General features: G+C 38.0%; 4 protein-coding genes and 2 non-coding genes across 9 annotated transcripts in view; all 6 read left to right on the forward strand.

Moving 5' to 3' along the window:
• LOC111808423 (GRF1-interacting factor 3-like) overlaps nucleotides 1–2,697 on the forward strand; it is an 81,275-nt gene extending 78,578 nt beyond the window's left edge. Inside the window, exons 2-5 of one of the 2 annotated variants that reach the window (XM_023694376.1) lie at nucleotides 349–462; nucleotides 1,223–1,299; nucleotides 1,762–1,846; nucleotides 1,929–2,697. In XM_023694376.1, the coding sequence (XP_023550144.1) occupies nucleotides 385–462; nucleotides 1,223–1,299; nucleotides 1,762–1,846; nucleotides 1,929–2,342 (654 nt within the window). In that variant the 5' untranslated portion in view covers nucleotides 349–384 and the 3' untranslated portion in view covers nucleotides 2,343–2,697. The remainder of the gene's footprint in view (nucleotides 1–348; nucleotides 463–1,222; nucleotides 1,300–1,761; nucleotides 1,847–1,928) is intronic. The other variant, XM_023694377.1, reaches the window with a different exon arrangement.
• An 810-nt stretch (nucleotides 2,698–3,507) lies between these two features.
• Nucleotides 3,508–9,204, forward strand: LOC111808863 (protein NEDD1-like). 3 transcript variants are annotated; one of them, XM_023695077.1, is made up of 11 exons: nucleotides 3,508–3,647; nucleotides 3,818–3,992; nucleotides 4,318–4,430; nucleotides 4,635–4,895; nucleotides 4,995–5,099; nucleotides 5,713–5,778; nucleotides 5,924–6,145; nucleotides 6,506–7,054; nucleotides 7,722–8,351; nucleotides 8,510–8,686; nucleotides 8,780–9,204. In XM_023695077.1, the coding sequence occupies exons 2-11, from the start codon at nucleotides 3,827–3,829 to the stop codon at nucleotides 8,891–8,893; spliced, it is 2,403 nt and encodes an 800-aa protein (XP_023550845.1). In that variant the 5' UTR covers nucleotides 3,508–3,647; nucleotides 3,818–3,826; the 3' UTR covers nucleotides 8,894–9,204. The 3 variants fall into 3 exon arrangements, with proteins under 3 accessions (XP_023550845.1, XP_023550844.1, XP_023550847.1); XM_023695076.1 differs by having other exon boundaries at nucleotides 3,508–3,992; XM_023695079.1 differs by having other exon boundaries at nucleotides 3,508–3,992; nucleotides 5,713–5,749; nucleotides 5,973–6,145.
• A 760-nt stretch (nucleotides 9,205–9,964) lies between these two features.
• On the forward strand, nucleotides 9,965–10,038 carry TRNAV-CAC. Its single transcript has one exon. It is a non-coding gene; the product is annotated as a tRNA-Val (tRNA).
• A 78-nt stretch (nucleotides 10,039–10,116) lies between these two features.
• Nucleotides 10,117–10,190, forward strand: TRNAV-CAC. Its single transcript has one exon. It is a non-coding gene; the product is annotated as a tRNA-Val (tRNA).
• A 126-nt stretch (nucleotides 10,191–10,316) lies between these two features.
• On the forward strand, nucleotides 10,317–14,182 carry LOC111808867 (protein YIPF1 homolog). Its single transcript, XM_023695084.1, has 6 exons — nucleotides 10,317–10,673; nucleotides 11,613–11,652; nucleotides 11,797–11,880; nucleotides 12,558–12,720; nucleotides 12,947–13,220; nucleotides 13,560–14,182. The coding sequence occupies exons 1-6, from the start codon at nucleotides 10,620–10,622 to the stop codon at nucleotides 13,749–13,751; spliced, it is 807 nt and encodes a 268-aa protein (XP_023550852.1). The 5' UTR covers nucleotides 10,317–10,619; the 3' UTR covers nucleotides 13,752–14,182.
• An 813-nt stretch (nucleotides 14,183–14,995) lies between these two features.
• On the forward strand, nucleotides 14,996–21,791 carry LOC111808864 (delta-1-pyrroline-5-carboxylate synthase-like). The gene is made up of 20 exons (XM_023695080.1): nucleotides 14,996–15,116; nucleotides 15,532–15,603; nucleotides 15,750–15,853; nucleotides 15,996–16,098; nucleotides 16,383–16,544; nucleotides 16,716–16,993; nucleotides 17,367–17,517; nucleotides 17,583–17,747; nucleotides 17,897–17,974; nucleotides 18,144–18,233; nucleotides 18,339–18,425; nucleotides 18,500–18,586; nucleotides 19,054–19,150; nucleotides 19,262–19,365; nucleotides 19,497–19,572; nucleotides 19,867–20,017; nucleotides 20,167–20,235; nucleotides 20,395–20,461; nucleotides 20,544–20,614; nucleotides 20,737–21,791. The coding sequence occupies exons 1-20, from the start codon at nucleotides 15,057–15,059 to the stop codon at nucleotides 20,828–20,830; spliced, it is 2,166 nt and encodes a 721-aa protein (XP_023550848.1). The 5' UTR covers nucleotides 14,996–15,056; the 3' UTR covers nucleotides 20,831–21,791.
• The last annotated feature ends 174 nt before the right edge of the window (nucleotides 21,792–21,965 follow it).

Raw genomic sequence — 21,965 nt, forward strand, 5'->3', positions numbered from 1 at the left:
TTTTTTTTTTTTTTTTTTTTTTTTTTTTTTTGTTGATTTCTTCTTTCGACTAGTGTTCACCTAGTCTAAATGAAAACATATAACTAAGAGGAAAAACAAGATTGAATCAATGAATAAAAAAGGAACAAAACATATCATTCTTGTCACAAAATAGAAAGCTAATGAGTTTTGAGTTTGATTGAACTATCTATGCTTATGAACTAACATAGGGGCAGAATTAGAAACATGTTTCGATTTATTCAGGGGTTCCAAACAGGGGGTTAAACCTCAGAAACCTATATTAACGTAATACGTTCTTTTTCTTCTTGCTTTTGAATCTCTTCTGACTTGGGAATTCTCTTTTCTAAGAGGTAGGGCTAAGGTTTACATTTAGGAAAGCCAAAGATGCAGCAACCACCGCAAATGATGCCCATGATGCCTTCATTCCCCCCCACCAATATCACCACCGAACAGATTCAAAAGGTCCCATTTCCTCTTCCTTCTTTACTTCCTACTTAAACGCCCACTTTTGCGCATATGGTATTGTAGTGATTGCTCGATGGTGTGTTTGATTTTATGGAACTTTGTTTATGGCCCTGGTTGTGATAGTGAAAGACTAATGCTTTTGTTCTTCATAAGTTAATAGATTCAATTTGATTGGCTCCTTTAATGACTAGAGGTTTGCAGATGGAAAGAACCTAATAACGCAGGCATCGTAATGTAATGGAGATCATTATTTATTTATTTTAAACTCTTTCCAATGACTTCCTGAATCATAGGAAGGAAACATACGTTGGTTCTCTCGTTATTCTTTTTTACAAGCTTGTATCTTCATCTCTTGTTAGTTAGGGGTCAGGTCACTAGGTTACTATTCTTGGTTACTTGAAATGTTCTATAATGAATTGATTTGTTTAATTAAGCATTAGAAATGACAAGTAAAATTCTGTTGGAAACATGGTTCCGGCCTATGTTTAGTTGTAGTGCTGGACTGCTAGTTACAAATTTAATATTGAGCTGGGAGATCCTGTGCTTTGTGATTCAAGAGCTTTTCTTGACATTTGCTTTCCTCTGTTGTATAAGGTTTGAACTCTGTTTTCTTTCTTGGATCTCTGGATATTTGAAGTCATGGTGTTTATCGAAATGAACTAATATGAATTTAGATTTAATTTAATGTTACATAATTGATTCTTGTCAAGACGTTTGAGATAAAGTTATCAATAATAATAGTTTCTACCACGTGCAGTATCTTGATGAAAACAAAAAGTTGATATTGGCAATACTGGACAACCAAAATCTGGGGAAACTAGCTGAATGTGCTCAGTAAGTTACCCCTATCTCTGAACATTGTTGTGTGTGGCGTTGATTCTTGAAATGATTCATCGCAAATTTGGTGCATTGATTTTATGTAATTGCCTGTGGTTCATCGCAAAGTAAGGTTGATGTATCTTGGAGCTTAGAAGCTGGAGGTGTCTATGGGTGCAGGTTTTCTTTTTATATGCGCCTGTAAATCTTGCTACTAAGTCTGCGTTTTATAGTTAGGGATCCAGATCTAATATGCATTTCTGATGTTAAAATCAGGTAGGCACTTCATAATTGATACAAGGTAGTATTTCTATGCGCTTGTGTGTGATTTTATGGACTGCTCATGTGTTTCACCCCCTAAAACTATTTGTCATATGTGGCTTTCAATTTTCCCAATAGGATGCATGTTACTTGAGTTTGATTCCATCCCTTATAGTGTGCATAAGTTTGTACTCGACTTAATGCGATTCATTTGATTAGGTACCAAGCTCAACTTCAGAAGAATTTGATGTATTTAGCTGCAATTGCTGATGCCCAGCCACAGGCACCCGCTATGCCTCCACAGGTTGGTTATTAACTAGGCCTCTGTTTCTGCTAATTTCATGACGTGTTATAGTCTTTCTACTTACCTATGTTAGAATGGTCAGATGGCCCCACATCCTGCCATTCAGCAAGGGGGTTATTATATGCAGCACCCTCAGGCAGCTATGATGGCACAGCAATCAGGACTTTTCCCTCCAAAAGTCCCATTGCAGTTTGGCAACCCCCATCAGTTACAAGATCAGCAGCAGCAACTACACCAACAACACCAGCAAGCAATGCAAGGGCAAATGGGACTAAGACCTATTGGTGGAGCTAACAATGGCATGCATCACCCACATCATACTGAGGGTACCCTTGGAGGTGCTAGTGCTGGTGGCCCTGCTCGAAGTTCAGGGCAAACCGATGGTCGTGGAGGTGGCAAGCAGGACTCCGCTGATGTGGGAGGTACAGGTGCTGATGGTCAGGGGAACTCAGCTGGTGGTCGGGGCGGTGGTGGTGATGGGGAGGAAGCTAAGTAATGCAGCCTTGTGACTGCTTCCACATCCACGTGTGGCTGTTTATAGTAGGTGCTTCGTACGATAGAACTTCCATGCTTTGGTGATATTAGTAGATCGAGTAAAGAACCCAAAGTTGTTGATTGTTTTAGTTTAAGCAGAATATCTAGGTACACGTTGTGTATGTGTTGTAAGAGTCTTGATATGCATTTACATTCCATGCTTGGCAATAGAAGGGAGACGAGGTAGTGGTAGACTGGTCTGGACCAGTAGTTTCACTTTTATCTCATTTTGTAAACAACTTGCGAAAGATCAGTAGGATTAGTTATAATATAATTCTACTGAAAGGTTTTCAAGCAGTCGGTTCTGAAAGTTTTCCTACAATGGTGCATCTGTATTATGAAAACTGTTTACACAAACCCCAAGCTTTCCTCTTCATTTCATAATGCTTACAGGTTGCAGATCCACAGCTATGGTAGAGAACCTTTCATGATAGAAAAAATGGAAGGTTGATGAATTCAGTTGCAAAGTTTAAGATAGAGTCCTGTATGCGAATACCTTTGATCAAGCCTGCTAAACAGTTCTAACATCAATGTCTCTACTTCGTTAGTTTCAGACAAACTCTTCCCGACTAATTCTCAAGTAGCACAGGGGGAAGTAGAACAGATTCCAATTCAATACCACATGAACTGTTTCAATTCATACAACATGATACTCAAACCCCACCGTGACCAACGTCCTCATGGCACAACACCCAATGTCGAACTCTTATATTATTTGTAATGACCTAAGCCCTCCGTTAGCAGACACTGTAATTGATGTGAGATTTCATATCATTCCCTTGGGAGGATATTGTAATTGATGTGAGATTTCATATCATTCCCTTGGGGAGGACCTAGCGTCCTCATTGGCACACCAACCAATATTAGAATCTGATACTATTTATAACACCTTAAGTCCCCGGTTCTGAAACCAGATATTATCCACTTAAGTTTTAGTTTGTTAAATATAAATTTAAGACGGGTATGTTATGAAGAGGTTTCTAGGCCCTTATAAAAAAAAATTCGTTCGTATATGTGTAATTAATAAGACATGAATTACATGTCAAGTAGGAAAAAAAAGAATAAAAAATAAAAAATAAAAGAAGTTTTGTATTAGAATGGCGCCATTTAATAGTCGAGCATTTAAATTTGCATCCCTCTCTCTCTCTCTTCCCGGCGTCTCCTGGTAGGGTTTCTCCTTCGCGAGAAGGGCAAAAAGAGGGGAAAACAATAATAAAAAAGGAATGGGAAAAAGGGTTTCAGTCCAGTGAAAAAGATAAACAACCATGTGAGAATCCTCTTCCATTTCGCCTTTCCGTTCTTCTTCATATTCTCTATCCCCTTCCCTCCCGAGAATAGTAATTTCCGACTTCTTCTATATTCTTGGTAATTTTTTTTTTGGGTAATCGAGGGGTTGGTGGCTCCTCTGCATTCTGTTCCAAAAGCTTCGTTTTGCAGAGACCAGTCATGAATTCGGGGGATCCATCAATGGCATTACTGGCTGCAAGTGCTGGAGATACTGTTAAACTTTTTGATGTCTCTGTTCATTCCAACGATCTGGGCGATCCGTGCACTTTGAGCTACACTCCTTCGCCGGGTTATCAAGTCAATTCAGTGAAGTGGAATCATACCAGTGAGTCGCTTAGATTCTTCCTCTCCCACTCGAATCACCCCGTATTGGATTTTTGTCTTTAGAGTTTCTTGGTGCGAGGACTTGGTCTAATTTCCAACATTTCCTGTATCCCAATCACTTTTCTTGAGTTATGCAGTTGCGTTTTTATAGAAATGGAAGTTTTGTTTTTTGTTTTCGTATGAATTGAAGTTTTTAGGACCTCAGTGAGTTGTGGACCGTTGCTTTTGTTAGCATTTTAGATTTTGATTTTTATATATTTTAATATTTTAGCATCGAGATGGAGGTTCTGTTTTCTCTCGATTCAACTGGGTTTTAATTTTTGTAGATTTGGTTGTGGCAAGTGCCGGAGACGATAAAAAGATCTCCTTGTGGCGTAAGAATGGTCAGAGCATGGGGACCATTCCAATTGCTGGTAATGACAGTGGAGATAACATAGAGGTCAGTTGCTTGTTCAATTCAGTAATACCTTATTTCGCTTCCTTTCTTTTTTATTTGGATATTTGGAGCTCAAGGAAAACGGTTTAATAATTTGTTTCTGAACATAACACCCGTTAATGCTGTACAAATTTGTTTTATCTTCCAATGATGTATGGCGAGGGATGTTTAATTGTTTACTTTCTGCATGGATAAACTTTTCTTCAGGAATCTATATTTTCTATAAGTTTCAGCAGCAAGGTATCCAGGTACATGTGTACTGGAGGGAGTGGTCATGTTGTTAGAATATGGGATTTGCAGAGAAAACGATGTATAAAATGGTTGAGAGGACACACCAATACTATAACAGGTGCTATGTACAATTGCAAAGATGAGCACCTTGCTTCAATCAGTCTTAGTGGGGATCTTATACTTCACAATCTTGCATCTGGTGCAAGGGCTACTGAACTTAAAGACCCTAATGAACAGGTTGTCGAAGTTATTGCATCCTGGTTAATATTTAAGATTATAGAGTTTGATGATCTGATTTTCCAATTAATTGTTTTTTCTGATGGCTCTTAAGACCAGGTATTGAGGGTGCTTGACTATTCTCGTATTAGCAGACACCTTTTGGTGACTGCAGGTGATGATGGAACTGTACATCTATGGGATACAACTGGACGCAACCCTAAGGTTTGGCTCGACTATCTTGTTGTAGCAATAGCATGGCTTGTTACTTACCCTTTAGTGTAAACAAATTGATTTGGAGGACATTTCATGTTTTAAGACATTTGAACTACCTTAGTTTCCGCTGTAAGCCTTCAATAGTGATGGATATATTCCATTTGATTTATGGTTTCTATTGCTATCAGTTGGGAATTTTTTCCTGGAGATCTTTAAACCTACCTGTTCACCTCCTGAATAGATCAGGGGGGCAAAAATGAAATTTCCATTGCCTTGATTTTTTTTTTCTTTTTTTTTTGGTGTGGCAAGACTATTTGTCATTTAAATTACCAGATTTTGGCCAACGTTTGTTAATGGACAACTACTCAGAATTTTGAAACCTTCCATTCAGTACTTGGAAGTATTGCCTTCTGGTACTAAATAGAAATTCTGTTTAAATGTTCCAACCATAATCCATTGCCTTAATTTAATGTGGCCCGCCTCACTTTATTTCACTATTTTCCGGTGTTGACATGTTATGATATGGACTTAATATTTCATTCTGTTCTTTATGTTTCACAGTAGCCTTTATTTCGTAAGTTAAGTTGGAATAATGGAGTTGCATATTTCTGCTTTTGTTTAGGTTTCTTGGCAGAAACAACATTCTGCACCAACTGCTGGTATTGGCTTCTCACCATCTAATGATAAGGTCTCATTCGTATTCATGATTGATCAGTGATACCTTGCTCAAGTATATTTTAGAATTTTATTGACAAGTGGAAGCAAAAAACTTCTTAGGGTCAGAGGTTTGTCCATACGAGTAAAATCATTCAAATTATTTCTTCTTATTACAGACTCTTGCTAGTGTTGGAATGGATAAGAAATTGTACACTTACGACTCAGGATCAAGGAGACCATCTTCTTTCATTGCTTATGAGGCACCCTTCTCATCAATGGCTTTCAGAGATGATGGTTTGATACTTGCTGCTGGAACAAGCAATGGACGTGTTGTTTTCTATGATGTCCGTGGGAAACCAGAGCCTTACATTGTTCTTCGTGCTTTTAGTAGTTCAGAGGTATTCCTTCAGTGTTTTACAGAATTCTTGTCTGCTCCCAAAGTTGGTGCCTCTCTGCTGGATTTTTTTTTTTTTTACTCTTATGCTACATTGCGGGCTGTAGGTTCATGAATCATAAATTTTGTTCATCAATTTCAAATTTTTTTTTTTTTTTTCCCATCATTGGATTTTTTTTTCTTTCTTTTTATCTGTGCAACACGTATGATGTTAGGAGAAATTGGAAATAGCCGTTGAAATGATTTTCGTTTGTTCGTTAGCTTATTAAGTTCAAACCACTCTAGCCCAATCTCATTATCACTATCATTTGTAAGCAGTATTGATTGCATGCTAGGTTTACTAATTATTTGCAGTACAATCCAGGCAGTTACAAGTTTATCATGGCAGAGGTTAAAACCTGTAATTGTAAATGAAGGCAATTGCACTGCTGAGGTTGCTCTTTTGGGAGGTGCCATTGAAGACTCAATTCTCATGCCTGACCCACTTCCTTCTGTGACTACATCAACCATTCCTATGTCTACTACAATATCCAGTTCTCGGAATCCTGGCCGTTCAGGTCCAACTTTTGAAGCTTCACTGGCCGAAACTTCCAGCACATTCACAACGGCAGAGGAAACACCACATCGTAGCCATTTGTGGCCATTGGGAAGCTTAGCCAGATTACATGCTCCTCGCTCCAGTTACAACTTCAAGGATGATATGGAGGTTTTTTCTCCTCTTGTGGATGTTCAGCCAATCACACCGTCACTAGATAAGCTGTGGGATGATCAAAATGGACTGAAGAAGGACCATCCATTTGACAAGAAACCTCTATCTATGTTGTTTCCTTCATCAAATAGGAGGTTCTCTTCTATTGAGGATGGGGCAGGTGATCATCCAATATTTCATTGGAAATCTTCATCATCCAAACAGGTGTTCCTATTCTCCTAGCTGCATGTTGTTTTTCATATCTAAGAAAAGAAAGATCTTTCTATGCAAGATGCACTTGTACTGTGCCATAATCACTGCCCATTGTGCTTGGTCATACTCAGAATTCTAGATCACCTTTCAGCAATCTCTGCTGCTTTATAGCTCGGAGATATGGAGGCTAGACATTCATAGTGCTGATTGTTAAGATACAACCTTAGGTTCTGGTATCATATTTACTCACGAAGTGATAGAAATTATGTTATATAGATTTCTTGATCACACATTCATCTCTATGGTGGTAGACCAAATGCTCAAGACAAAATTAACAGAAGAGCTACATGTTATAATAGATTTAAACCAATTGATAATTGTTTCCTAAGAAGCAAGGATACTTTAGTTCGCGTAATGTGCCCTTGATCAACATGTATTAGCCACTCCAACCCTTTTTAACACGATATAATGTTGTGTTAAAAACTAGTTGTACAATGTGAATATGATGATACTTGTTAGCCGCATATTGAGAAGTACGTGTTTATTCTTCACATATGAGGTTAATGATTTCAGGCTCTTTTGATTGAACAAATAAATTCTGGCGAGAGCTTTCCTTCGGGGTCAGTTGCACAGCATGAGAAATGGTGATTTTAATCACTTATACTTGATTTTTTGGCAGGACGATTCTCGGTCTTCTTCAGGACCGTTGGGCTCTTCTCCTACTTCTACCCTAAATTCTAAGAGTGAAGACTCATCTATTACTCCTCCAGAAGCTTGGGGTGGTGAGAAATTATCTGATAAATTTGCCCAACTGAGGCAGCCGATGACTTTACCGTCACGTTTTGGGATGTTGGCTTCAAGCTCAAGCTCAAGTAGTCAGACATCAAGTTCATTGATTTCTGGATTACAAGATCCCTCCTCATCAGTTAGCCAAAGCAGCATCACTTCCTTGACTAATTTGAATTTCAGCTACCCAAATTTGCGCACAAAGGAGGTAACCTCGCAGGAGGTTTCACTGTCAATTCCTGAACACTTATCTACTACTGCTGCATCTTTGTCTCTTGGTACCAGAGGAACCGTTGGACTGAGCAACCCAGATTCACCGTGGAACACAACTATGACCCTGCCTCGTAGATTTTCTACATATGCAGAGAGGTTAAGCACTACTTCATCTTTCAGTGACGGGCTTCCAGTGGGCTCACCGAAAACAAAGAAAATGGGTTCAGAGACTAGGGAAGAGGTTTTGAATAACTTATCTAAATTTGATACATTATCTGTCGCGGAGTCGGGAATTCTTCCAGCAATGAACGTATGAATACTCTTCCGAATTAAATATTTTTATATGTTGTGTTTGACTTGGACTTCTTATTCTATGCACTAGTTCCTGGGCTTTTTAATCATTCTTGCATGAAGTGTTGTCTACTTGAAATGGAAAATGATGGTCCCTGATGTTACTATTTGTGGCAGGGAGGATCGTTGCAACCACAAAAGGCATTGCAGCCAGATGCTCAACAAGGAAATTCGTTTACACTTCAGCTTTTTCAACGGACTTTGGAAGAAACTCTCGACTCCTTTCAGAGATCCATACATGACGACATGAGGAACCTTCATATAGAGATTCTGAGACAATTTCATATGCAGGAGGTACTTTATTCATGTACCACCATACCAGACACAGGGTTTTCCTTTTGATAGTGTTTTGTCTCATTTATTTCATATCCCGAAATCTTTGAACAGATAGAAATGTCTAGTGTGACGAGTTCCATTTTGGAAAATCAAGCTGAGCTGATAAAAGAGGTGAAGTCTCTAAGGAAAGAAAACCAGCAGCTTCGAGATTTGCTTGGATCCTAGGAGTTTTACATGTTTACAGTTGGGATTTGTCTTTGTTTCAGCGTGCATTTGGCCATTTTGTTGCTCTCCGCGCAGGTGAATGTTTTTTTTTTTTCTTTTCTTTTTGTTGCTTTTTTTTTTGAACGTGTACAGAAATATGATTTTCAGCTCAGCCAAAGGAATATTGTATCTCTTAGCCTTATATAATCACTAAGTGTATTCATTTAGCAGAGATACTAGATGCATTTCTGTGAGGTTTTTGGGTGCAGTTCCAAGTTTCCTTTTTAGCATCCCCGTCCATTCCACTCCACTGAAATATGAATACTTGCTAATAGATGTGTGTAATGTAACTCATTTGAGCATTCTCATAGAGAGTATAATCATACCCTGAATATGTCATCTTAACTGCTGAGTTGTAGGCTTCTTTTGATATCATCTTGTTGAAGAAGTTCACAGTTTTACTGACAATATTTGGACTTCCACTCTTCGCTAGGATTTTTGGTTGATTTCTCAATAACATCAGAATTTCATTTCGAAGTGGACCATGGATGTGGACTTGGTTAGTGTATGGAGTAGGTTTGAACCTCCGTCTTGAAGAGAAAAAATGCATGCCAATTGCTAAGCTAAGATCATAATGTCATAGATTTCTCATAGCTAACTTATAAATCATTACATGGCTCGCCCAAAGGAGGATGAAAACAGATCTTCAGCACTTGATATAAACGGTATGTAAGCTTTTGAAAAAAAAAAAAAAAAAAAAAAAAGGTAAAAAAGGTTAATCCCAGTTGATGAGACATTTATTTGTTTATTGGTTTGTAAATGAAAAGGGAGAAACTCACAGGAAATTACAAAAATACTTTTCCAATGGAAAAGAGCACATGCTATTTACATTATTATCTAAAATAAAAATATAATATAAAGGTCAAGCAAGAATTAATATTTGATTATTAATTCTTGCTTGACCTTTATATTATCACGCTAGTCTCACACACTAGAGGTCCCCGGTTCGAACCCGGGCTCAGACATTTTTTGATTTCGTGATTTTAGTTTGGAGCATATGAATTTAATGTACTGGCATTAACTTGACATCTTGTCTGGGTGGTGTAGTTGGTTATCACGCTAGTCTCACACACTAGAGGTCCCCGGTTCGAACCCGGGCTCAGACATATCACTTATCTAATTTTATTTTAGAACGCACAATTTATTTAAATTATCTTTACTATCCCGGTGAAACTTACCGACTTGTCTGGGTGGTGTAGTTGGTTATCACATTAGTCTCACACACTAAAGGTCCCCGGTTCGAACCCGGGCTCAGACAATACAATTTTCACCTGCTTCAATTTTTTTCATTTTCCGAAGGAGGGTCGAAAAGGCTGAAGAGGGTCATTATAACGCTGCGGGCCCATTTCCAGCCCATTTGTTCCAGAACGTGTGTAAAGGGTTCTCAAACGTGCACCCGATCGGCGGCAAAAGATGGCACGTGGTTTATGCATGATCCACTGTGCAAAGTCCATCTTCAACGTTGCACAGGTGCCGTCACTGTCCTCTGTGACCGTGTCTCCGTGAGTTGTCCTTCCAAGCGAAGAAACGACCAACATTAGGGCTCAAAGCCAGAGGATTCCATCTTAGTCAATCTCCCGTCGATTCGTACCTTCTATGAATTTCTGAGGCCACCTAACAGTTTCACTTTTCCTCTTCCTTTCGGTATTTCGCCGTTTTCTTCTTTTGGTGCTTGATTGCTTTCTCCATGGACGAGACTTACATAAATCTCCCCACTAGCCATTTGCTTGGCTCAGTCCCTGTACGCACTTTCCAGACGCCTTTGCTTGCTTCTTTTATTTTATCTACTTCTCAAGTTGACCTTTGATTGATGCTATTTGTATTGAGAAGTATTGAATGTCTGGGTCATTCTTCGCGATGATTGATCTGCTTCGCAATGTGATCGGTTGCGATTTTTTCATTACATTTTTTTTGTTTACTTGCATTTTAATATAATGAATAGGCTGGAAAGTGCTTGGTTTGGTTGCTTCCCGCGTGTATGTTATGCTGCTTTCAGAATTCATCGCAAGTAAAAGGAAAATGGAAGACTATTCGTTTGGGACCACCGAGGTTTTTCTTTGCTAATTAGTATGGAGTCTTATCAGGAAATTATTGTTTACTTTGATATTTTCCGCCGTTGGTAGCACCTAAATAATGAACATTCATGAATAGTTATTGAATATGAGAGCAGTATCTATTTTATTTAGTAGGGAAATATGTTTGCTACTTCCTGTTGCGTCTTCTGAATGATGCCTCTTGCAATATATCTGGCAGTTGGCGTGTTTGTTTGTAGTGGCTATGTTCAACCGCCATCTAGTTTTTCTGGGCTGGATTTTTGAAGAGCTTGAATAAATATAGAGCTGGCTAGATTTTGTTCCTCCTGGATTTAGAAGGTTATAAATGCGTTTTGGTGAGAAGGGAGATTCAATGTTACCCCTATTTTATGCTTTATAATCAACGATAGCTCTCCTCTGATACCAAGTAATGCAAGTTTTAGCTGCGGTTCCTAATCTGCTACTGTTTTTTTGCATGTTGGATTATTTGTAATTATTTTTTGGTTGCACCTTGAATCTATGTGTGTTGAAATGTTATCATGTTCTGTTTGGAGTTTGAAATTTATGACTTTCTTTATCCCTGTCTTCGTTTTCAAAGCTCCTTTGTCTACATATTTTTATGTATCCTTTTTTTGGTGGATCAATAGGCTGTAATCAATGAAGAGAAAGACGGCACAGACCATAAAAGTAAGAACGGATTCCAGTACCTTCTTCTTAGTAACCTTATTTCACTCTCTGTTTCATTAATAAGTCGCATTCAAAAAATTGATCTATTTCACTGTTTCATTTCACATAATTATCTCTGAGGAATGGCTTCTTAATTATATGCAGCACCAGAAGCAAGTATGCAGACATTCCCTCCAACTAATGGAAGGGACAGAGGGAGAGGTTATCAAACTCTTGAAAGTCCAAATGGTAATGCTTGTCATGTACTCCCAATGGCTATACGATAGTGTTATGATAGGAGTGCAATTAGTGAAAATAATGATTAGAGATCATTCGTTCTGATTTTCCATTGCTTCTCTCAACTAGGGTTTTTCTATTTACTTCTATAGATCTTCTAACTATTTAATGTGACATTTTTTTTCCAACGTACATGTGGTTCTTTGTTTGATCTAATTAATTTATTTCCCCTTCTAGCTAGTTTTGGACATACTGAAAGCAAAACATTAACTTATATGGGATTGAGATGTGTTTTTCGTTGTTTCAACTTATTAATCATTGCCTTTGTGTCTGAGATTTTCCTTTCTTGTTATCTTTTGATTATCGAGTGAAAATGTTGTATATCGTGACTACTAGATGTTTTGACATTTATTTATTACTGCGGTACAAGGCTCTTGGACCTAATCCAAAGGTTTTTGTAAAATGCTTGGATATTGAAGGTTGAAGCCACCTTTTAGTTTCAAACCCCCCTTAGACACAGAAAAGATAGCAGGTTTTTGGATATTAGAAAGAAAACCTGTTCCAAAAAAATAAACTGCGACGTTATAAGGCTCCTGAAGATCCAATCTATATCAAACATGCATTTTTATACGGGGTTGATTCTTTTCTTTTGGTGAACCATACAATTGACAACATTTATTTATGTGCAGATCCTCAGCCGCAACCATCAAGTAACTGGAAGGGAATGTTTAGTGTATCATCTTACACTCAATATTTTAATGTGGATACAGACACTGTCATGAATAGATTGATTAGTTCCTTGTATCCCATTGGTGGAGATTTTTCTAGCAAGATCGATGCAAACCCTGATCTGTAAGTTTTTTTTTTTTTTTTCCCTCTCTTAACCTTAATAATTTCTCTGTTTCTCTGATGACTATGGGATTATCTGTGAGATTTTGAACGCCTACCTTTTGGTGTCTTTTTTCTTTTTCAAGTTTATGCGCCTCAATCTGTTCATTCAAGAATCTATATGGATATCTTGTTTTTGAAACTAAATGGATTATCAAACTCCTTTTTATTGAATTTTGCTATGACTTAGATATGGGCTTGTGTGGGTCACCACTACATTGGTCTTTGTCCTTGCGGCATTTGGAAACTGCGCGACCTTCCTCATGCAAAAACAAAGTGATCACGGAGCTGCATGGAGCTTTGATGTCAGCTATGTGAATGTGGCGGCAGGGTCTGTTTATGGTTATGCGATTGTGGTTCCCACGGCATTTTACTTTTCGCTTCAGTACTTGGGGTCAAATTCTAACCTCATAAGATTTTGGTGCTTGTGGGGATACTCTCTGTTCATTTTTATTCTGGCATCTGTAAGCTTCTGGAATCTTCACTGCAGTTCTGTTCTCTTTTATCCATTCAACATAATTTCATACATGACTCTGCAGAATTTGAATTTTTTTTTATATTTTTACTTTGGTACTTCAGTTTCTTTTTTACTTCATTTATTTTCATATATTTTGAATTTCTGGTTCATAGCTTAGTAGATATTGTAAGGAGCATGCAAGAAGAAAGCAATGACTACGAAAGAATACTGTTGCCTTAGACTAGACGTTTTCATTTTCAGAGGACTTGCATGGGTTTTATTAGTGCAACGATCCATTTTATGGGCAATATAACTGCATGGTTCTTACATCTCTTTTCTTTTCCAGTTTCTGTTGCTCATCCCGGTTGAAATTCTGCGATGGTTCATCATACTCCTTTCTGGTGCTGCCTCAGCAAGTTTTGTTACTTTGAACTTGAGGTCCTATATCGATGGAAACGATCTTTCGGTTCTGATAGTTGCTGCATTTTTCTTGCAAATGGCCTTGGCAATCTTCATCAAAGTGTGGTTCTTTCCTTGAGCAGACTCTCTCAGTTTGTTGCTGTCATCAGACCATCTATCTTTGCTTTGTTTCTGAGTGCTGACCTCTTAACTAAGGAACGATTCCCTCTTGATTGGTGTTGGTAGTTCTTTGCCTCTTAACTTGTGTGATAAATCACAGAAGTGGTCAACGGAAAACGACATGGACGGTCATAGTTTTTGTGATTGGAAGTGATTGTTTTATCGTAACAACAATCTCTAACATGCTCACGGTATTGTTTGCAGAGTGCGCAGATGGGCTTCCCTCTTTATGAATATTGTTTGAGGAGAGCGGAATCTGTTTATCTTTCTTTTATTATAAATTTTCATCTTAGTATTCCACTAAAACACAGACGTCATTGTAAATAGATGTCGGAGAATGTACTTGTGATCACTGATGTAATGCGATTGATTGAATTTAAATACAACTATAAAAAATATGCCTCTATCTCAAGACTGGTTTTACGCCAATCCATCAACAGTCATTTGCTGACGGCAGATAGCAAACCACCGGGGCAAGATTTCCATAGATGAGCGCAGGCAGCTGCGTGGGAGCTGTGGATTGGGCAGATTTCTGTTAACCAGCACCTGACAAAAACAGGTTAAAAAACCCATTAGAAAATGTTTCTAAAATAAAATATCTTGAGATGGATCTAAAAGATTATGCAACACTCCATGGGCTAATTAATTCTTTATTCTTGACCTTTATGAGCCAGAGCCAGAGCCCAATCAGCAGCAGCAGCAGCAGCAGCAGCCTGGATCTGGGGGCCTACCCCTTCGGCTTTGTGACCAGCCATTGAATCTTACGTCTTTTAATTTAACACTCCTTTTGTCTTTATTTATTAATTTTAGTTTTGGATTGCGACTCTCCAGGCATGTTCAGAGAAACGCGAAATCCTCTACGCTCGAGCCTTGTTGTCGCCGCTCTGAAGTTCAATGAGGAGTCGCCAAATGTCCGCCAGTCTTCAGTAAAAGTTGTAATTTTTTTCGTCTTCTCAAAAACTGTGCGTAAAAAAATTGGATGGTGACAAGTCTTTGGGAGGCCCTACGCAATCCTGATTCTGTGACGAAGAAACATGCAGCCAATAAAGAACAATATGAGTGTGGAATTGCATTGGTCACTGGAAAACGGTTCGAATATAATCCGAGAATCGAGTAAAAACCCCGGTTCCGATTCCGCACTTCCGCCTACCATTTCCATTCTATATATATATAACTGCCCCCGCTCAGATATATTGGTATTTCCAACGAAACCCTGCCGAGTTGTTTTGTGTCTCGGTCGAGTTGACTCATTACTCTGTTCTTAATGGACTCCATGGATCGCTCTCGAGCTTTCCTTCGGGATGTTAAGCGCCTTGTTGTCAAGGTATCTCTAAGTTAAACCTTCAGTTTTTATCTCCCTTTATCCACATTTTAATATTTCCAGGTGTTCTTCTTTTCTATTGGTTTAATTTAGCGCAAGGCAGTTCTGTTTGTATTTGGAACTGGAATTTTTTTGGATGGACGTTTTCATTGTTCTTCTTAGAATTTGTAGTTCCAGGTTTCAATTGGATGGAGAAAGCCGACGCCTTAGTTTTTAATTCTGATGTCTTTTGTATCATACATTATTATTCGATTTGGATGGATTATTAAAATGTTTACAACTGAATGCCCATTTCTGTGCATTTTTGCCGATTCGATTCGCTTTCTGTAGAATTTCTCAATTCTTCCTACCGGAAGAGAAACCATTAACAATTTAATTGACTTACCCGTCATTGGATGTCGTGCTTTTGCCATTGAAGGTTGGGACGGCGGTGGTAACGCGAAGTGATGGAAGATTAGCCTTAGGCAGACTAGGAGCATTGTGCGAGCAGGTATTTATCAGGCATTCATAAATCAAGTCTTCTACAAGTTTATAGTGGTTGGAGACTTTTGTTTTTTCCTTTCCTTATCAGCTTCAGGTTGGAGTCGCTTAGTTTTTTTTTTTCTTTCAATATTGAGATTTCGATCTGAAATGCAGATCAAGGAATTGAACTCACAAGAATTTGAGGTTATTTTGGTTTCATCTGGTGCTGTTGGTATTGGTCGTCAAAGGCTTCGATATAGGCAGCTTGTTAATAGCAGGTAATTTTTTGCCAGATACGTTGCAACTAAATTGATTAGGGGGACAATGAAATTTTACGGAGTCCTGAAATCAATGAAAGTTTTGATCACTTTTGCTTGGAAAAAAAAAGGATATTCTAAGATTGTACTATGAATAATGTAGTTTTGCTGACCTTCAAAAACCACAAGTTGATCTTGATGGTAAGGCATGCGCAGCTGTTGGTCAAAACAGTCTTATGGCTCTCTATGACACATTATTTAGTCAGGTGACCACTCTTAATTTATTTTTAATTTTTAATTTTTAACACAAGAATTGCTTCTAGCTCATTAACTTGTTTGTTTACTTCTGGCAGATTGCTATTGGGTTGCTATTGGGTTGCTACTGTGTTATCTCAGTTGCAATCCTTTCTTTTTTTCTTCTTTTTTCACCCCTTACCAGTCATTATTTCATAGACCCTTATATGACATGTGCTTTCGTTATTACTTGACAATTTTAAGGCTTGTCAATAAATGCACTTGTTTGACTTAATTCTTTTTAATGTTTTTGCAGCTGGATGTTACATCTGCTCAGCTTCTGGTTACAGATAATGATTTTAGGGATAAAGCTTTTAGAAGTCAACTTAGTGATACAGTGAAATCATTACTTTCTCTTAAGGTTATTCCTATCTTCAATGAGAATGATGCAGTCAGCACCAGGAAAGCTCCGTATGAGGTTTGATTCTTGCTCTTTAGCCATTCTTTTGATCTGCTTTGGGAATGGTAGTTTTGAATAGTAGTTTCTTTGTGATTGTGAAAAGTAATTGAAAGCCTCTTTATTAATTCAAACAAAATGGATTTATTNGTTTTTTTTTTTTTTTTTTTTTTTTTTGACAACTCTTCTCAGGATTCTTCTGGTATATTCTGGGACAATGACAGTTTGGCAGCACTTTTAGCTTTGGAGCTAAAAGCTGATCTCCTTGTTTTGTTAAGCGATGTAGACGGTCTATATAGTGGGCCTCCAAGTGACCCTCACTCAAAGTTAATCCATACATATGTTAAGGAACGCCATCAAGGTGAAATTACCTTTGGGGACAAGTCTAGAGTGGGAAGAGGTGGTATGACTGCTAAAGTTAAAGCTGCTACTGGTGCTGCATATGCTGGCATTCCTGTTATTATCACTAGGTATGCTTCATTTATGAGTGCCTCAGGAATCTCCCTCCCTTTTCTCTGTATCTAATATAATCATTCCACAAATATTATGCACTATACTATCCAATAAGAGGGGGAACTGCTAGATTTAACCCATCCCATGTTTTCCATTTCATACTTGCAAGATAGTGGCAGGTTATCTCAGGGTGCGGTCGACAAAAATAAAAAATGTTATTTCACATGCCCTTGTGAAAGGGGATGAAATGCTTCCTAGTTTACAAAATCGCGTTTCTTTGAAACCGAATGTAGCCTGGGATGAATAGGTTTTCCATTCAGATTTCTTTTTCTTTTATTTAATATGAATATTGATTCAATTTGAAACGGTTTTTTCCATAATCATTTGAAGCGGATACGCTCCTGCAAATATCCTCAAGGTCCTCAAAGGTGATCGCATCGGTACCCTCTTCCATCAAGATGCTCATTTGTGGGAGCCCCAAAAGGATGTTGGTGCTCGTGATATGGCTGTTGCAGCAAGAGAAAGTTCAAGAAGGCTGCAGGTAATTGCCCATTGGTTTGTATGCCAAGTTAGCATGATTTTTTATACGTAGTTTATATTCCTTAGGCAATCTCTTCTCAAGAGAGAAGAAAAATTTTGCTGGATATAGCTGATGCCCTTGAAGCAAATGAAAAACTGATCAGTGCTGAAAATGAAGCTGATGTTGCTGAAGCTCAACAGACTGGATATGAAAAGGCCCTAGTATCACGACTGGCACTGAAACCTGGAAAGGCAAGACATCATTGCATGATTTTTTTAAGAACAATTTCCATAGCACTGATTACACATCTACTCAATTATTTACATTAGATACTGCCTTGTGAAGTCTCAAAGCCTGTCTTCTCTAGGTGAATAGTGATACTAATTGTATATGTGAACAGATATCCAGTCTTGCCAACTCCATCCGTACACTTGCAAACATGGAAGATCCAATTGGTCATGTTTTGAAGAAGACTGAGGTAACAAATTATGGACTTTTGTGTAATTGTGATTCAAAGTAGTGGAAAATATTCTTTTGACTCTAGTTAGATGGTTGATAAGTAGTACCGTTTCAATAATTCAGAATGCCTGAATTTTTTGCTGGCATTCAATTTTTCCCCAACTTGAGATGGTGGTTATTGCATTCAGGTTTCAGATGGACTAATTCTTGAGAAAACATCGTCTCCGTTGGGTGTTCTATTGATTGTGTTTGAGTCTCGTCCAGATGCTCTGGTACAGGTTAGTATAAATTGCTTGTGGAGAATCTTAGAGTTGTCTCCATTGAGTGTTCACAATGCTGAATTTTTCCTTTAAAATGAACCCTTGGGTTTGTGATTTATATAGATAGCTTCATTAGCAATTCGGAGCGGAAATGGTCTTCTCTTAAAAGGGGGAAAGGAAGCAAGGCGATCAAATGCAATATTGCACAAGGTATCATATTTCCTTCATGATCAAATTAAAATGGCATTGGTACATCAGTTCACTTTTCTTTTTGCTATATATAGGTTATCACGGAAGCCATTCCAGATAGTGTTGGTGGGACCATAATTGGACTTGTAACTTCAAGGGAGGAAATACCCGATCTACTAAAGGTGCATTTGGTTGAATACCCTTCTTGAATTGTTCGTTTTCGTGACCTTGAGTTATACTCGTGGTTATAGGGTAAATAGAGAGTAAAAGACTTTTGAGGACGTACCTGAGATGTGTCATATCATACAAGTTTTTCCTAGTTTAGTCCTGATAATTTTCTTTCTATTTCATAATTTCTTTTGTTCTTCCATTTTCTTATTATTTATTATTGTAAAGCATTGACTTCAATTTTTTTGTGGATCGTTATTGAAAAATTGTGAAAAATTAATAAGTCCATATGATGGGAAGAATTAAAAATAAATATACTAATTTTGTTAAGTAAAAATCCTGAAAGTGAAGATGAGGTAATTGAAAAAAAATTGTTGCTTCCCCATTGGAATGATAATAATATGTGATAATAGTATACTTCAGTTCAGTAGAAAGTAAGCAATATACTTCAGTCGAAGTGATTAATTGTCGATAATGGCAGTTGGATGACGTTATTGATTTGGTGATCCCAAGAGGTAGCAACAAACTGGTTTCTCAAATTAAGAATTCCACCAAAATTCCTGTTCTTGGTCACGCTGGTAATGTGGATTGGATCGACCATTCTAATACAATATATTTCTTTTACGTTCTTTTTTATTTTCATGAAACAAGACATGGTCGTAAAAACATGTGCTCTTTTCATGCCACAGATGGAATCTGCCATGTTTATGTTGACAAGTCTGCTGATTTGGAAATGGCAAAGAGAATTGTACTGGATGCAAAAATAGATTATCCAGCAGCCTGTAATGCAATGGTATATCATTCATCAATTAACTTTACTTTATTCCATCTCCACTTAATTGGGTGATTTATCTTGTACCTACGTTTTTTTCTTCTTATTCCTGATTTGGATTCTGTTTTGATTCTCTTATTTCTTTAATGCAGGAAACACTTCTTGTTCACCAGGACTTAGTCCACACGGGTGGGCTGAATGAGCTTGTTGTAAATCTCCGCATTGAAGGTCAGACTTGCCTCCATCAGAATGCATGTATTAGACTTGCCTCCTTGCGCAATTTCTGCAGTGCAGACTTTTTTATGCGTTTGGTCGCTAAATCCATCATAGTGGTGGTGTTAAAGTTATTAGTGCACAATCCTAACCAGCACTTCTTTAAAGTTATTAGAACAGAAGGAAAACGAGTATTAGTGATGAAAATAGATGCCATAAGTTCAACATCTACAGATCAATTTTACCTTCGATACTCTAGGAATACTTGACATCTATAAATTAAAAAAGTAGTTAATTGTCTCTTTCCAGGTGTTATTTTGAATGGTGGACCAAGGTCGAGCTCCCTGTTGAATATTCCTGAGGCAGGGACGTTTCATCATGAATACAATTCATTGGCATGCACTCTTGAAATTGTGGACGATGTCTTTGCTGCTATCGATCATATACATCAACATGGAAGGCATGCTAATATTTTTCTTGATGAAAGAGCATTTCAAATTGCTAATTATCTTTATTCATATATGTTTGAAGGCGAGCATGCATTTTGTGTCTATTGATCAATACTTCTGTTGCTCATAAAAAGGGTTTTTTTCTCCTGTAAACTGGCAGTGGACACACTGATTGTATTGTTACGGAAGATCATGAAGTTGCCGAAGTTTTCTTACGTCAAGTTGACAGGTAAGTGTTTCTGTTAACCTTATTTAGCATTCTTCCAGCTTCATCCATTCATTTATGACCTTTTCGTTTTATTAGAACTCGTGCGTGAGACAGATTGTATTGAATAATGGTGCCTTCACCTGGATAGCCTATTTATGCTGTTTGCTATGTTCTTGGCAGTGCTGCTGTCTTCCATAACGCGAGCACAAGATTTAGTGATGGGGCTCGATTTGGTCTAGGTGCTGAGGTGCGAAATGCTCCTATAATTGTCAGATAGCAATACGATTAAGTTTGTTGCTTTCTTTTTACACATCCATTGTTTGTAACAGGTTGGAATTAGCACAAGTCGGATCCATGCCCGGGGTCCAGTAGGAGTTGAAGGACTGTTAACGACCAGATGGTATGAACAAATCATACTCTTCTGAGTAAATTCAATATTGTCCACATACAATACTTCCATTTCCGCACACGACATGTCAATATCTAGGCAAGTTAATATCAGCATTGTACTTAAATTTGCAGGATTCTCAGGGGAAGTGGGCAAGTCGTGGATGGAGATAAAGGTGTTGTTTACACCCACAGGGACGTGAAGATTGAGTCTCAACTCGTGAATTGATTTCAGCCCAACAATTTGCGCTGGCTATTTATGTATAAAAATAAGTGTTAGTAGCTTCTCTCTTCGAGTTTCAGTGTGATAGTTGCAGAAATAATGTGGTTTAATTATTAGAGTTCCAGAAGCGGCTAGTTTTTTCTATAATATTGGCCAATTCTGTTTGGTAGCTTAGGAGGACCCTTCTTCCAGGACTGGAAATCCAGAGTTTAGTTGTAGCGTATTAGGTCTTAAATCTTGATGAAGTAATGACCATTTGAACAGATCAGGTGCATTACTCTCGGAATTGTTTTGTTGTTTACTGTTTGACGATTGAAGTGTTGACTTGGCATCTGAAAATAACAGAAACCACCATGTAGGCCTGTCAGTGTTTTAGCAGCAGCAGGGGATTTGTAGTATGAAAAATGGTTGACTACTATTATTATGGTCCTTATACTGGTATTGTTTTGTGTCAGTATTCTCAATATGTCTTCGAATTATTGGCTTTTAGTTAATTTTTACCACTTAAGATAAGTTACATGAGAAATGTTCATGAAGGCAGAAAAAGAATAAGAACTTGAAGTTGAACAAAGAGGGGAAGACTGACTGATCCATAAGCTAGAAGTTTATGCTAAAACAAAGCCATATCAGATACTCTTTGCTGTCTTTGTTGATCATGCACTCGTGCAGGACGCTTGTTGCGGAATGCCTTTAGAAGGTTCCCATCCAGATCACTGAAAAGAAAAATGGCAGAGCAGATTGAACAACTTGGAAGCATCGTCAACTCGCAGTGCAAAAACTAATGCTTGCTGGAAATGAGGGCCTTCGTAGGCAATTTGATCCTCTGGATGTTTAACAATCAAGCTCCCTATGGAGATATCATCAAGGTAAGCGCTGCAACTAAGCTCTAGGGAATGTCCACTCTTCTTAGAGACACTAACAACCAGCGCCAGCGGGATACTAGACTGACTCATTTGCCCTACTACCACCATCCTCACCGTCATCCTCTATCATTTTCATTCAGGCATGTGAACTTCCACACACATAAGATCCAAGAGATTTAATAAACAAAGAAAACAAGCAATTAAAAAGTAGTGTCGTAGGGGATGGGAAGCATATTCCGGAATGGCATTCAGAGACCCTGTGGCTTAGCAGCAAGTTT

The sequence above is a fragment of the Cucurbita pepo genome, chromosome LG13, assembly GCF_002806865.2.
Source record: "Cucurbita pepo subsp. pepo cultivar mu-cu-16 chromosome LG13, ASM280686v2, whole genome shotgun sequence".
NCBI classification, from domain to species: Eukaryota; Viridiplantae; Streptophyta; class Magnoliopsida; order Cucurbitales; family Cucurbitaceae; genus Cucurbita; species Cucurbita pepo.